General features: G+C 41.4%; 1 protein-coding gene across 2 annotated transcripts; it reads right to left on the bottom strand.

Annotated features, from left to right (window-relative positions):
- Window positions 1–299: 299 nt before the first annotated feature.
- Window positions 300–12922, bottom strand: dab2 (DAB adaptor protein 2). 2 transcript variants are annotated; one of them, XM_086097246.1, is made up of 15 exons: window positions 12746–12922; window positions 8773–9050; window positions 8225–8364; window positions 7750–7848; window positions 6875–7006; window positions 6710–6793; window positions 6480–6506; window positions 6365–6400; window positions 6100–6162; window positions 4575–5129; window positions 2313–2433; window positions 1605–2231; window positions 1382–1536; window positions 676–754; window positions 300–604 (listed from the first exon to the last, which is right to left on the bottom strand). In XM_086097246.1, the coding sequence occupies exons 2-14, from the start codon at window positions 8924–8926 to the stop codon at window positions 689–691; spliced, it is 2259 nt and encodes a 752-aa protein (XP_085953372.1). In that variant the 5' UTR covers window positions 8927–9050; window positions 12746–12922; the 3' UTR covers window positions 300–604; window positions 676–688. The 2 variants fall into 2 exon arrangements, with proteins under 2 accessions (XP_085953372.1, XP_085953374.1); XM_086097248.1 differs by lacking the exon at window positions 4575–5129.
- Window positions 12923–14642: the final 1720 nt, after the last annotated feature.

The raw sequence follows: 14642 nt of genomic DNA, 5'->3' as shown, positions 1-14642 counted from the left end.
TTTAGGGAATTGTCTCTGCACTTGCCTTTGGAGAAAATTACCTATACTTTAAGAGGTCAACGTTTTCTGGACTGTCGGACATAATGACATTTCGCACCTATTATGTAAACCTGGGACAGAATGACACCCTCGTTATGGATGAAGATATTGGACTAAAAGGACATGTGGGAGCTCTTGCAAGACACGTTAAATATATATATATATAATTTATTTGTAATTGTAATTTTTGCAATTAAAAAACTTCAATACATATATTATTGGAAAAAAAAAGAAAAAAAAAAAAGAACTGATCCACACAATGCAGCTTTATCATTATTTTTATTTGTTTGTTTTTAATACAGGCAATATCAGCAGCGGACCTTTTTGGACATTTCCCTTATACAAAGTTTTTTTTCCACTCTTTCTTTCTCTCTATCTTATCCTCAGCAGATCATGACATGAGGTGTTGGATCAATGCTCTTAGGAAATAAGGGAACTAGTAAATCAAACAGCGCAAATAACAGACAGCAACGTAGAAGAAGGCTGGACGGAGGCCATCGTTTTTGATTGTCTCGCAGCGGGTTGGTCCCCGAGATGATGCTACTTCATGGAGTCTTCATTTCAGCTGGGAAAACACGACAAATAAATATAAAGTATATTCTTATTCGTGAATAAATGAATGCATCAATGACTTACAACAATTTTAAGGTCAAGCAAAGGGATTTCCAAAGGGATCTCCGAAGGCACTTGTGGAGTTCTGGGCAACAGGAGCAGTCTGCCATATAAGACAAAAAGAAATATGATGATTGTGAAGAAAAAAATGTGCTGTAAATGCAATAAAAACATTAAGGTAATTCTATATTGCAAATTTTATGTATGTAATTTTATGCTCATTCACTCCCAGCCATTTTCACTGAAGCAACCCCCTTCGCTCCCGGCTGTTTAACTGGATTTTGACTGATTTTGCAAGGCCCACAGACTATTGTGTTCTATTGCTATAAAAACATGGAACCTACCAAAAGAAAGATTAGAGTCTCTTCCTTCATCAGGAAAAAAAATATTAGTGGGTAAATGAGCTATTTCCCACATGGCTCTGGTGCTCTGCTGCCACCTGCTGGCCGTTTTTGTAATAACTACCATTTCCTCAACTGTTCACTGCAGTTGAGAGGCTGCATCAAATACTTCTGTAGGCTCTAGCATTAAATTATTATTATTATTATTATTTACGTATAAATACGTCTTTGGGACACTAGCAACATTTAAAATAGAACGTATTTACACATTTTCGGGAGCAAATGAGCTAACAATATCACAAATCTAAATGAGCTTCTTTGAATCTCACTTTGCTGTCGATCAATGTATGTTTTGGCCAAGAAGTATTTGGACAATGACAAATCTGTACCATTGGGACAGGTGGGACTCCAAACGGAGTCGCATCGGGGGCTCCAAATGCCTCATCGAACTTGTCTAGACTGAAGCCTTGTCCCGGTGCTGAGCCGTTTGAGGAGAAGGCGTCACCGAGGAGGCCCGGGGCATTCGCACTCGGAGACGGTGCATCTGCACGGGAAAGAACACAATGTAAGGATAGCCGATGTGGAAAGTGTTTGTGTACGGCGCCTCCTTACCGTTGACTGCCACCGACATTTGATTGATGTCAAAGTCATCGTGGTCTGCGGCATCTTGAGCCAAGCCCACTTTATTGTTGAAGTACTGGTCGAAAGCCCCTGATTCTGAAGCCGGGGTGGCCGCCTGCTCGCCTTTCCTAGCAGGGATGGCGGGCGGCTTGGCGAGCTGGAAGTCCTTGAACATATCTTTCCCGGTCTTCTTCTCTTTCTCGCCAAGCGGGTCCAAAGCAGTGAAGGCGCTCCTCTCCGCCTTAGGTGGGGCCTCCTTCGCGGGCGGCCGCGGAGGCGGGCGGGAAGGACCTTGCTGGTCGCCAAGGCCGGGGAAGGGCCCAGGCTGGAAGGGGTTGGTGGCGGCCGGGTGGGCCCAGACTGCGGCTGGCGGCGGCGCAGGCTGGCCCCAGGCAAGCTGCGGGGCACCGAACTGAGGAGGCATCTGCTGACCCCCGAACTGAGGAGGCATCTGCTGACCCCAGGTGTTTGGGGGTATGGGAAGACCGCCAAATGCGGACGGCTGCGGGTAGGCGGCAACGGGGACGGCGTACATTGAGGGGGCGACAGTGGAGGTTGCCCACATGCCCGCAGGGGGGATGCTTGCGCTCGCTGGTGGTGGGCCTAACTGAAGATCCCCTAGAGATGAGAAGAGATTTAAAATGTTCCTGCACATACCAGGGAACTATCCACATGCTCCGTCATGCCACCATCTCTTACCCAAAGCCGCAATGGAGGACTGAGCAGAGTTAGCCGGCGTGTTGTTGAACAGGTCGCCGGCAGCTGACAAACCTTCCGGAGCTGCAAACGATTCCGCTCCGAAAAAGTCACTCGCTGAGGACTATTGAGGGAACATAATGAACCCCAACAAAACATCACAGTCATCTTTTTACACTAAATGACATGACATTTTCTCAGACTCGGGGTGCATCTACACAACCAGAGTGTGGGTTTCGCACCAGTTCAATATTTCCATGGACCCCCCCCTTGGAGATGGCAAAACTGGTGCCACAACAGCACCAACTTTTTTTCCATTGTACATTAATCACACTATTCCCGAGCTCTTGGGAATCTTCGCCATATGATAAATAGGAATTGGTCTCAAGGAAGTATGCTGAGGTGATACATCTTAAGAGACGAGCATTGTTATGTCAGTGTGAAGCTAACTTTAGTCCGGATTGTTTGTGGAAATTAGGAGAGTCTTCCACAAGTACATATAGACTATGTGCATTTATTCAAAATCTGAAAAATCTGTTAACCATATTAAGTTTTGACAGGTAATGCTTTAAGGTTGAGTTTGGGGGTTGATCCTCATCAAAATGCACTTGATTGGTCGCCTCTCTCAAATTTGGTATTTTCATAAAAATATACTATTTACTCTGCTGTGAGTGCACTCCGAGTCCACAATTTCAAATACATTGCAATGCTTTTCTTACCAGCGTGCATTGCCACTTACCGGCGCTTTATCGGCGCAAGCGTGAGCGTTAGCGTTAGCAAAAACAAAGAGAGGAGGTTACAGCATTAAAAGACAAAGAGGACATTTGTGATTGTCTCAGAGGAAGCATGTGACCACAGGTGCATGCGTTCAAAGTTCAAACAGAACCCCCCATCCATTTTACTTTTGAGCGTTCAATACCCTTGATATCCTGGTTCAGGTCCTTGTACTAGTATGCTCTTTGTCCTCACTAGTGAAGACAACACAGCGCCATAGTAAAACGACTGTCTTACTAGTTAGTAGCAGGCTAAAATGTGCACTCGTAGCTACAAATACAGAAAAAAACTTATACTAGTTGACAGGTCAACATTTACTAGTGAAGTGAAAGAGAAAGTCAAACATTTTCTCTGCAATGTTTACTATGTCACCCTACTTGTATAAACGTGTCATTCTGATTAACTCATTCACTGCCATTGGCGGCTATAGACGTCAAATTCATTTTAACAATTTCTATTCGTTAATTTTTGTTCCCACGAGTATGAAAACCTAGGGAAAAAAATATTGTACATTTAGAACAGATATAACATTTGTGATTAATCGTGAGTTAACTATTGAAATCAAGCGATTAATAAAAAATCAAATTAAAAAAAATGTCATCGCGTCAGGGGCGTCAGGCGATTAAAATTTGTAATCGCATGACTTCAGTAGTTAACTCACGATTAATCACAAATGTTATATATTTTCAAAATGTACAATAAAAAAATTCTAGGTTGTCATACTCTTTTTAACAAAAGTGGGGAAAAAAAATGTTAAACAAATAGAAATAGTTCAAATGAATTTTTGACGTCTATACCCGTCAATGGCAGTGAATGAGTTAATATTGCGTTTGTGGAACAACAATTACTCGGGTTAATCCATCCATTTTCTTCAATGTCAGGGAGGGCGCTGCTATTTTGACCTATACTGCCCCCTGCAGTTGACACCAAAGTGTCCTTCGGGCTTGCATTGCAAATGTCACGTAACTAAACCCAGAAAAGAGATTAGCTCTGTTGTAGCACAATGAATAGTGTCACACGCAATCCATTTCAGAAGTAACACACCAAAAGTAATTACCGCCAAAAGAAAAGTAGAACAATAAGAAGACAAAAAGGAGAAGTCGAAGAAAAAGTACCGTGACCGAGACCCAGCTAGTTCGCTAGTTTAGCATGCAGCATCGGCCATAACACCGATTTACTATTTTACAACATCAAAAGGTACAATAAAAGACCAGGATACTACCTTTGACCGAAATGCAACGCCTTATTCTAGTAAAAAGGTAAGCCGCGACATACTCCTCTTGCCCGAAAAACAGCACTATGACAACAGTCGTTTCACTCGTGTGCTGAATTGGCAAAGGGCATTCTAGTACTCGATATCAAGTATATGGAACAAAATGCTCGAATACGTGCCGTGTACATTGTGAAGACCCAATGCGAGCAGTCAAGACCTGCATGCAGCCACCTTCAGGCATCACACATGCAGCCAACGCCATCAAACGACAAGGTCACCTTCTGACTCCTTCGACCTCGTCCGGCCTTCGAGCTCTGCGGAGGCGGGTTTAGAACCACCGCGTCCTTGCTCGCAATCTCTGCGGCTTGGTGGCTCCTAGCCCCGTTCAAAATGTCGCAGGCGCTCGAGTCAAAAAAGGGGTTTTTGGCCGACAGGCCCGATCCGGACTCGCTGCCGTCCATCATGCCGCCGTGCGTTATTTTGCCCCCGAGTGGCCACTGGCCGTTACTGAGAGCGAGGATCATGTTCTTACTGGTTAAGTCTCGCACCTGCTGGCTGAGGTGCTCGGCGTTTCCGTTCAAAGGGCCGCTAACAGCCGTCCTAGCAGAGACGATCGGGCCGTTGTCGGGAAGGGGCGTTTTGGACAGCGGATCGTCTCTGAAAGGGTCGCTGTCCGGGGTTGGAAAGTAGCCGAATGGCGAGTAGAAGGAATTCTCTGTCTGGGGCGGCGCCCTGTGGTCGGCGGCACAGGAAGTTAAAAGCGTTCCCTTTATGCAATTCTGATTGCTGTCGACTTGAGCGGAAAAGTCCAGCAAGAGCATATCATTAGAGTCCTGGTTCACATGAGAGGGAGATGCAGAGATCAGATCAATACGGGGGTCAATAACACATGACAAATGAATCACAAAAAGAGAAACGTTTAAAGCTGCTACGTGCAAAGGAGACAAATACGCTGAATGAAGATTTGATGAGAAATTCCAATCCATGATCGTTATTGTACTCGAGAGTCTTCGTAACCAAAACATTCTACACAAATTCTCAAATGTACACTTGAAATTTTAGATTTCAAATATACATACTCCAAATGATCATAAGACCCTCTATAGAAAATAAAAAAACACTAAGATTGAAGTCATAATTTTCTGAGAATAAAGTTGTATATTTGACATAAAAGTCCCATACGGTATTTGAGAAGTCATATTTTTCTATTTATAATATTACAAGAATAAAGTTGGAGATTTTCAAGAAATAAAATACTTTTTCTCAACAACAACAAAATATGCAACTTTATTCTTGTAATATGAATTAAATCTCAACAATTCTACAACTTCTCAAAAATATACAACTTTATCCTCATAACATTATGACTTTAGTCTTAGTGTAGTGCTATTTTCCTTTTCAGTGTGGCCCAATTTTTTTTTTAAATATATATATATATTACTCTTCTGACACACTGGATCTCATGAGACTAAAGGTGTACCTAATGAAGAGGCCAGTGTGTGAGAACACCATCATCGTAGGCAACTCTCTCGTGTAACAGCTTTAAATGTTAAATGATTTCACATGAAGATCAACTCAATTCTGAAAAGCACAAATTCCACTTTTTTTCCCCTTCAGAATTTGATAACCTCCAAAACACAAAAATGTTCTTTTTAGAATTGAGTTTACACAAAGATCATTTTGTAATATACGGTTGTGAGTATCACTATGAATATTAATGCGTGGCTTGTTGGGGCTTTTCTCCCCCCCCCCCCCCAAAGATCCGGATGGTGACCGAGCCGAAAGCGAACGTCGCACACTTACGTTCGGGGACTGGATGTCCGGAGGGGTCGACATGTCTCCGAACAAGTCCAGCTGCTCCACTGGCTATTAGTCCCAAACATTAAAAAAAAAAAAAATTCACTCCAGGATCAGTTATCACATGTATAAATAGAAACATATTCGGTCTGTAGACTAAAGTGAATGCAAACATCGGCAAGAATAATAAGTAATGATTCGAATGCAGCAATTAAGAATAATGCAAGGCTCATAAGTGATTTGGATTATAATTAGAGCGACGTTGACTTACTGGAATGTTTTTCACCGGTACAGAATTACTTCCATTCTAAAAACACATATTATAAATTAAAAATAGAAGTGAATTAAAGAGTCCCGCTCTATTTAAAATGCTTCCATGTGCTCACCTCAACGACTGCGCTGCCATTTTCTCCCTGTAGATAAACACAATGTGCGAAATGAAAAAAAAAAAAAAAAAGCCTATTTTGACAACATACGCAATCGAACGTAAATGGCGTTTTCTATTACGCATTAGCATTACGCTAGCATTCTTAAGGCAAAATTGTTTTAAGTACAATTCACTGCCATCATAAAGGAGGGCTCTTATGGGAAGTTTTGAAATGTGGCCTTCCTTTACCTTCTGGGAAGCCTCGGCCTCTTTCTTCCTCATGTTGAAGATGACTTGGAAGAGATCCTTCAGGTCCAAGACGAGCGGCTCCGCCTGCCGGGTAACAAAGGCAACAAGCAGCGTGTCAGGAACGGACGGGCGCGGCGGACAAATGTCAGCCAGGCGCTTGGGAACCTGTTGCGCCGTCTTGATGGCGAAGAACTGATGCTGGCCCTCGGCCCCGCACACGTAGCCGAAGGCCCGGTTGTCGGTCACGTCTCTGGCGATGAAGGAGATCTTGTTCACAATGTGCTCGTGCTCAATCACCTGAAACAGGAAATCAATTGAGAAACTGAATAATAAATACAAGCAGCAATAATAGGCACCAGTACGACAGTGTATTAGGGTCACGTGTATATATTTTTTACCCCCCAGACGGGGGTAATATTCAGAGGAAGAAAAAAAAAAGTGTCAAATTTGCACAAATACACGTAGCGTAGCAAATAGTCTAACGTGAGGATTTGTTGGTGGTTAATGGAACACTACTTGGAAAATGAAAAGGCAGGATGGCCACGGATTTATTCTTAATTTCAACTTTACTCGTCATACACGGCAGCTAGAGCGACAACACTTCCTGATCCCCTATCAGCTGACTAACACTAACCAATCAGAAGCTAGCATACTTTAGGTAAATGCAAGTGAATGACAGAGCAGCAGATTCAACATCAATTTAGCTCCTTTTACAGACACAAAAAAAAAATATATGAATAACAATGCTGGAAACATAAATGTACAAGTAAATATACATTTTATATTCATGATATGGTTAATCTCTGCTAAAGCAATGAATTACTACAATTTTTTCCCCCTTGGAATATTATGCCCCCCCCCCCTCTAACAAATATATATTTATATGTGGCCCTAATACGCAGTCTTACATCAGCATTGTATTTAGCAAAAAAATAAATATAAATACTTGAGAAAGGAAATAGAACCAATAGCCACATTGTAGCTAAAAAAAATAAAAAATAAAAATAATAATAATAATAATAATAAAAAATAGAACCTACTCCTGATTTCTCATCAATGATTTTGATGCCAGACATGGATATATTGACCCAAATCCGCTGTTTGTGTTTCCCTTGCGAGCGAGCAGCTACCGCCATTCCCTGGAAATACAAAAATACAAACTCAAATAAGCATTCTGGTAAACATTCAGGATAAAACTTAAAATGCAGTATAACCTATAGTGGTGAACTTAATTTGAGTTTCTCCAAACTTCTCGACACACGATCAACTGTTGAATGTTTCAGTAATTGTTGTTTTACACATCAGAGCTTAGACTCTCAACAGCTGGTTTGCAACAGAGTGAAAGAGTCACAGAAAGGCACAGAAGTGGACATCCATGGAAATGTATTAGTCCATTTATTTGTCCTTTACTAGTTAAAGAACTGCACGTTGTGTGTGTAAAAAAAAAGAAAAAAAGAAGAAGATATATTTTTTTAAAAAGTACTGAAATACTCAACAGTTGGTAGTAGTAATCACCTTTAGCTTCATCATGGAGTCCTGGCACATCTTATCTCCTCGGGCTTCGGGCACATCGTCTATTCCAATCAGTTTGGCTTTGTACCTCACGCCGTCTCCTTGAAACCTGGCCAGCAGGTACTCATCCGTTTTCTCCGGCACTGAGTGACAAAAATTCTAATCACATTTTGGTCTTTGGGTCATGTGACATGTTTACGCTGGCACTTGTTGCTAGACAGAATTCGCGGCTTGATGCCATGCTAATTTCAGTTAGCCCATCTATTCTGTTTCACATATCAGTTAGCATAAAGCTAGCAAACTATTAATAGGTTTAGTTGAACATTTTAGTGTTTAAATATAAACATACAATGTTGAATTCTCTTGTGCGTTATGTGTCAGCTTTACAGTAAACATTCACAGGGAGTGACAAACTACTTAGCAAGTAAACAAGCTTTGCCTCTTATTTGAAGAACTGTGTGAGCAAGTCTCCTCGGAGGCCCCATTTTGAGAACCTGATTGACTTTCCACCACTTTTTTTTTTTTTTTACTAGTGTACTTATTTATCTCACCTTTCTTCTTGTCTTTCCTAAACGGGACCTTGGATGCTACGCTCGCGGGTGAGGCAGGAGGTGAAATGGAGGTCGAGGCCGCGGGTGGCGACACCGCAGTCGGGTCGGCGGCGGTGGCGGCGACCGGCACGTTGGCCTCCACCATGGCAGACATAGTGTGGGGGGAAGGGCGTGCGAGACGAGTCTCACTGAAGGACAGGACGTCAGTCGGTGGCTCTGGCGGAAGGCAGCTCAGCAGGCGGGAGCGCTCAACATCCACGCATGCTTTACGTGGTTATCTGCAACGATTAATCGTCAAAAAAAATGTTCAAGGATAAACACAGCCGGCGTTGCAACTTCCAAGTGCCTAAATGAACAAGCAGTAAGAAAAAATAAACACGTAAAAAGTAAATTTACACGTGAGCTGCCGATGGCCACAACTATATAATTATATAATGATCTCAAATTCTCATTCGCTGACACCCACATCACTCACCAAAATCAGGCCTCAGTTTTTAAAGCCATACACACTCAAAGTCACAGATAGTACAGGTGAGCATAGCGATGCCGACCTTAAAACTAATTTCCGGCACCTCCCATTCACGTGTTCAATAAGGCTAAAATTAATATTCATCCAATGAGTCGATTCATCAATAGGATAATGGACAGAATAATCAATTTAAAAAAAAAATGACAGCTGCAGCACTACAGAGTGCAAAAATATATTTACTGCTCGGCTACCGAAAATACTATTTTGACAACCTGACTGTAAACATTTACAACCTTAACAGGAGCAAAGACATGTGACCCATAAAAGCATCTTGACCTCCAAAGTGGCAAAACATGCTGAATAAGACCAGGTGACTCGTACACAGCAGCCAATAAGACTTTTTTTTTTTTTTAACTTCCCTGTTCTCATCAATAAATTAAACAACATCTTAAAGAAATGAGATATAACAGGAAAACAACAAATGCAAGCTCATAAACATTGCCGGACATTGGATGGTTTGTTAGCTTGAGCTTTTAAATATCAATGCAAAAATAATACAAAAGTGAGAAAGACTCTCCGTAACTTCCACTAATAATCAAGGCTAAACTTAGCTCCTCCCTATTATACAACAGTTGAGATGCACTGTATGCCTTCAGCATATGTCCTTGACCCAAATTACTACTTTCCTATTTGCATCATCTTGGTATATAAAAGAGAGAGCACAAAAAAATTTTTTAGTGGCTTTCTATTTTAAATGCATTTACTGCCTTGCATCTCCACTGACAGTTTATGATAACAGACCACACACACAAAACACCACGCACACACATACATACCGCTCGGAGCCCGTCCAGATCCCAATGCTAACGTCTAGCAAGGCTGCAAGCAGCGCGGGACCGAGCAAAGGTTGGACGGGGGCAAAGGTCGAGCAATTAGGGTAGGTTAATCTTACGCAGGCATTGTAAAAGATCTTGTGATTTATCTGCAAAGCATCAGCTGATGGAACTCAAGAGTCGAGCCAACAGACAGTAAAAACAAACCAACGGGAGATAACATGGGAATGGTCGGAAGTTTACAGGTTGCTTGCATAATTCTGTTCATGAAAACCATCCAAGCACCTGGAATGATTAACAATTATGTGATGATGGACAATATGATACTGGCACCTTTTAACGACGTTACTGTAACATCGATGCTAATTTAGGTTAGCCTTTCTATAAGTGGGGTGCTCCAATTTTTTTTTATCGATTCTCATTTAGCATGATTCAGAATACGATTGTAAATGTCCCAAAATCTATTTTATTTAAATTATTTTAAACTGTTTTGCCTTCGTTTGTGTGTGCCTTTATTGAGAGCGCTGTTCATGTTGTACTTGATTTGGCCACTTTGGGTGTAGGCAGTGTGGTTCCACGCGGTCTGATACACGGTTAAGTTGTAGCCACATTAGCGAGTAGAAGGAAAAAGTCACTCAAGTTATTCCAATAAAAGTTGTTTTTTTTGCAGCGTGGAGTAGCACGCTAATTAGCATTAGCGAGTCAGACTGGAGTAGATCATTACAATTCTTTGCACATCTATAAATTGAAGCAAAAATCAGTCAATCAAATCATTTTGAATCAAAAATCGTTCTTAACTGAAAATCGATTCTGAATCGAATCACAGACCCAAAAATCGGAATTGAATCGAATCTTGAGACATTCCAAGATTCCCACCCCTACTGTCTATAGTGGTTCACATTATGTTATGTTAACATTAAGCTAACAGGCCTTTGTTAGAAGCAATATGGTTCAGTTGAACATCTTGGCGTTTAAATATATAACGTTTATTTCTATATATTTGTGAGCTTTACTCAAAGTGATGTTACGCTAGTCTTCATTTCCTCACAGAAAGAGAGTGAGAACTGGTAGTGTGTTATGATAACTTAAATTTTTTTAAAGCATTTGTCTTTCTATAATCGCTGATTTTCAGCTATCGCGGGATGGGGAAATTGCATGACATGACTTCCAACAATCAGCTAATTGCCGATGACATCAGAATTGAAAACAATCGCTGGTCACTTTTTAGAAACGCAGTTCCTAGAGTGCTTGAAAAGGTTGTTAAATATAGCAATCAAATTGCCAAGCTGGCAGCACTGACCGTGCTTTTGTTAATTAGCACCTGTGTTGCCAGCCATGTTGTTAGTGTAAGCAGTGCACAACAGCTAGCGACAAAAGCATATATATTGAATTTTCATTTAAACCGCTAATTTAATTTCAGTTGAAATTAGGGTGGAACAGTTCATCTCATTTAAAATGATCCTGCAATGCAGTAGAATGTCGTTGCAAAGACTTTAAAGAGGAAGTAAAAAAAAAAAAGTATTTTATTTAAATAACTGATTTTGTTTTAGTCGTCTTCATTTTTCCATATATTTAATTTATTTATTCATTCATTAATTTAACATGGTGAGTTGAAGTAATATATAAATATTAATATATGGTTCATTTGCCTTTATTTCTGCGAAATCCTACCCTATAAGAACAAAACATTTAAATCTCTTATTGTAATACAGTCAAAGCAATGAAGCTTATGTTTTCTGGACAAAAAAATGACCTTGAAAAAAGTATCATATATCGCAATAATGATGCAAAAATTGATTATTTTTCCAGATCGTTCAGCCCAAATTAAAACCTAAAAAAAAAAAAAGATTTCCCATGGCATTTAGTGTTACACTTTATGAGGAGGTTGTTGGAAAAAATCTTTCCGGAAAGCAAAAAGTTGGAGAACCCCTGCATCCCTATATTAGTGTCGATTGGACACCTGGCTGGACCCTTTCTTTCTTTTTTCCCTCTCAAAAGCGTCTTTTGACATTTCAAACACAAACATATGACCTCGTCGGCATAAAAAAAAAGTCAGCTGTTCGACGCCAATTAGTTAAAGGATCACACTTTTACAAGGACTTCGGGTCATGCGCTACCTCAAACGTCAGCAGAATACGCAGGCAGCAGCCTGGAAAAGGGGGGAGAGGGGGGGCGAGAGAGAGAATAGAAATGTCACAATCCTGGCGCCGTCAGGAAGCGTAAAGCGGTGCACATCTGGAGGAAATCAGCCAGTGAGTCAGCGTGCGAGTGAATGAAATGTGGCGAAACACCGCCAGAGCACAAACACACGAACGCGAACACAGGCCGCGCATGCCAACATGGGCCTCTCGTGCACAATGAGGAGGAGGAGGAGGAGAAGCTGCGTGGGCTTGAAAAAGTCATTTTTAAGACTCCTTTTTTGCCTGGACAGTGAGCAGACTTTTCTCCCCCGTGATTTATAGTTGTGGAGCAACAAGCCCAGAAAAGTTGAGACAACTCAGATACGTTGTTAACCCCCCCAAAAAAAATGTTAAAGACAAACGACAGCTTGCTCAAACATTCATGGATGGAAAAGTTGGGAAACACACACACACACACACACGCTTACTGACTTACTTACTTACGCACACGCGTGCACAATAAGGTGGGGGGGAAATGGCCGTTTACTCACCGTGTGTTTCGGGGAAGGGGGGAAAGGGGAGCTCCGCTTGAGAAGTGAAGGTTGGTGTGAAGCTGCCGGTCAGATGTTTTTTTTTCTGCGTGAACGTGGAGCACAGGAGCGCCTCGCACTCTCGCTGCGCCGCAAACTTGTCACACTTGAAGCCTTTCCTGCCTGCCTGCAAGCCAACGACGCTTCTGGGGGTGGAGGGGGGGGGGGGGGGGTGGAGTGGGCGGTCCCTCGCCTGCAGCAACGTCACTTAGGCCTCATTACTAATAAATTGGACGCTAAGAAACTTTTTTATTTGATCATTTTTAATGCATCCCCTAACACTACCCCATACTTATGTATCATTATGATAAATTGAATATTTTTCAATGTTTTTTTTTTTTTTTTTTTTTTTTCATTAAATGCAATAGCGTCCTCTGTTGCCCCTGGCGGCCACAGCAGGAAGAAGCCAAGAGTCCTGTTCCGTTTAATTCAAACAGGGGTTGTGGGAACCCAGCTGGTCCCTCGAGAGCCATTGTCGTGCCTGTTTTGCATGTCTCTCTCCTCCAACACATCTCGACTCAAATGATCAGCTAATCTCTGTAGAAGCCTGATAACGATCTTGTTCATCAATCAGGTGTATTGATGCAGGGAGACATGGAAAACAGGCAGGGCGGTGGCTCTCGAGGACCGGGGGTTCACTACCACCGCTTTAAAAGTAGTCCTCCAAATAAAATGCTTGAGTAATAGTATGTATTGAGTATATAAAAAAAAAATAATAATAATAATTTTGAATGACAAATACAGTGGTGCTTTGCTAGGAACGTGCTCACGTAGACCCCAAGTGGTATGGAGGACCAAAACGGCCAAAAAAAAAATAAAAAAAAATGAATGAATAGCTAAACATGAAAATAAAAACGGATATATATATATATTTTACTTCTATCTCTCATATTCTTTTCAACTGAAGTGTACAGGTTATAGGTTAATTAGTGGTGAAAAAAAGCACACATAAAAAAGCGTTTAGAACAGGGGTTTGTCGACTTTTTTTTTTATAGCTTCCTCAAATCACTTCATAACAAGAAGCAGTTTGTTTAAAAAAAATAAAATAAAAGAGGTTGAAGCTCTTTATTGCCACTCCCAGTTGAAGTTTACCATCAAACTAAACCTACCGTTAAACAAAGAATTCAAAACAACCATACCAGTTTACGTATGCTAGCTTAATGCTAACACATAATGGCAAATGCAAAGACTGGCTAACGTACACCTGCAATCCTAGTTCTAGTGACATGAATTTTATTTTTTTTTTTAATCAAAATATAGGATGAAATACTTTCTGGTCTACATATTTAAACACCTAAATGTTCATCCATAACATATTATTTCACCTTAATGCTAACATACAATGCCAAACTCCATAGAGATAGAAACGAAAATTAGCATAGATGGTAATGCTAACATATGAACCAGCTGCTAGCATAAAACATTTGTGGCATGAACTGAATGAACTGCAATATATCGGGGGCTCACTCGCTAGTACAGTATTGCGACATTGTTTTTTTTATTTGTAATCGTGAAGTGATTTTGCAGCCCCCGACACGTTCCTCCAAACAATGGAAATAGAAAAAGCGGACGTGGATGCATTGTAGTGGGCGTCCCATCATGTTGCTCGGAAGAAGGGGGAAAAAATGCTCCGCTGGTGCCAAGGCGAACGGGGGAAAAGGAAAGTAATGCTGACATTTCCAAAAGTAGAGCAGACGAAATAGACAGCAGATGAAGTCGCGTCAATGCCATGCTCGCTTTTGCACAGGAAGTGTTTTGGCGTCCACGCCGTGTTTGCTGATTACCGTCAATGACGGTGCGCCACGGCGGCCCAGTTACAAGGACTTCTAAGTTTAAAACAAACACAGCCAGGAGAGGG

The sequence above is a fragment of the Leptonotus elevatus genome, chromosome 15, assembly GCF_054856555.1.
Source record: "Leptonotus elevatus isolate MCC_2025b chromosome 15, RoL_Lele_1.0, whole genome shotgun sequence".
Taxonomy (NCBI): domain Eukaryota; kingdom Metazoa; phylum Chordata; class Actinopteri; order Syngnathiformes; family Syngnathidae; genus Leptonotus; species Leptonotus elevatus.
The sequence above is the reverse complement of the archived record's forward strand: the minus strand, read 5'-3'. Positions and strand labels throughout refer to the sequence as shown.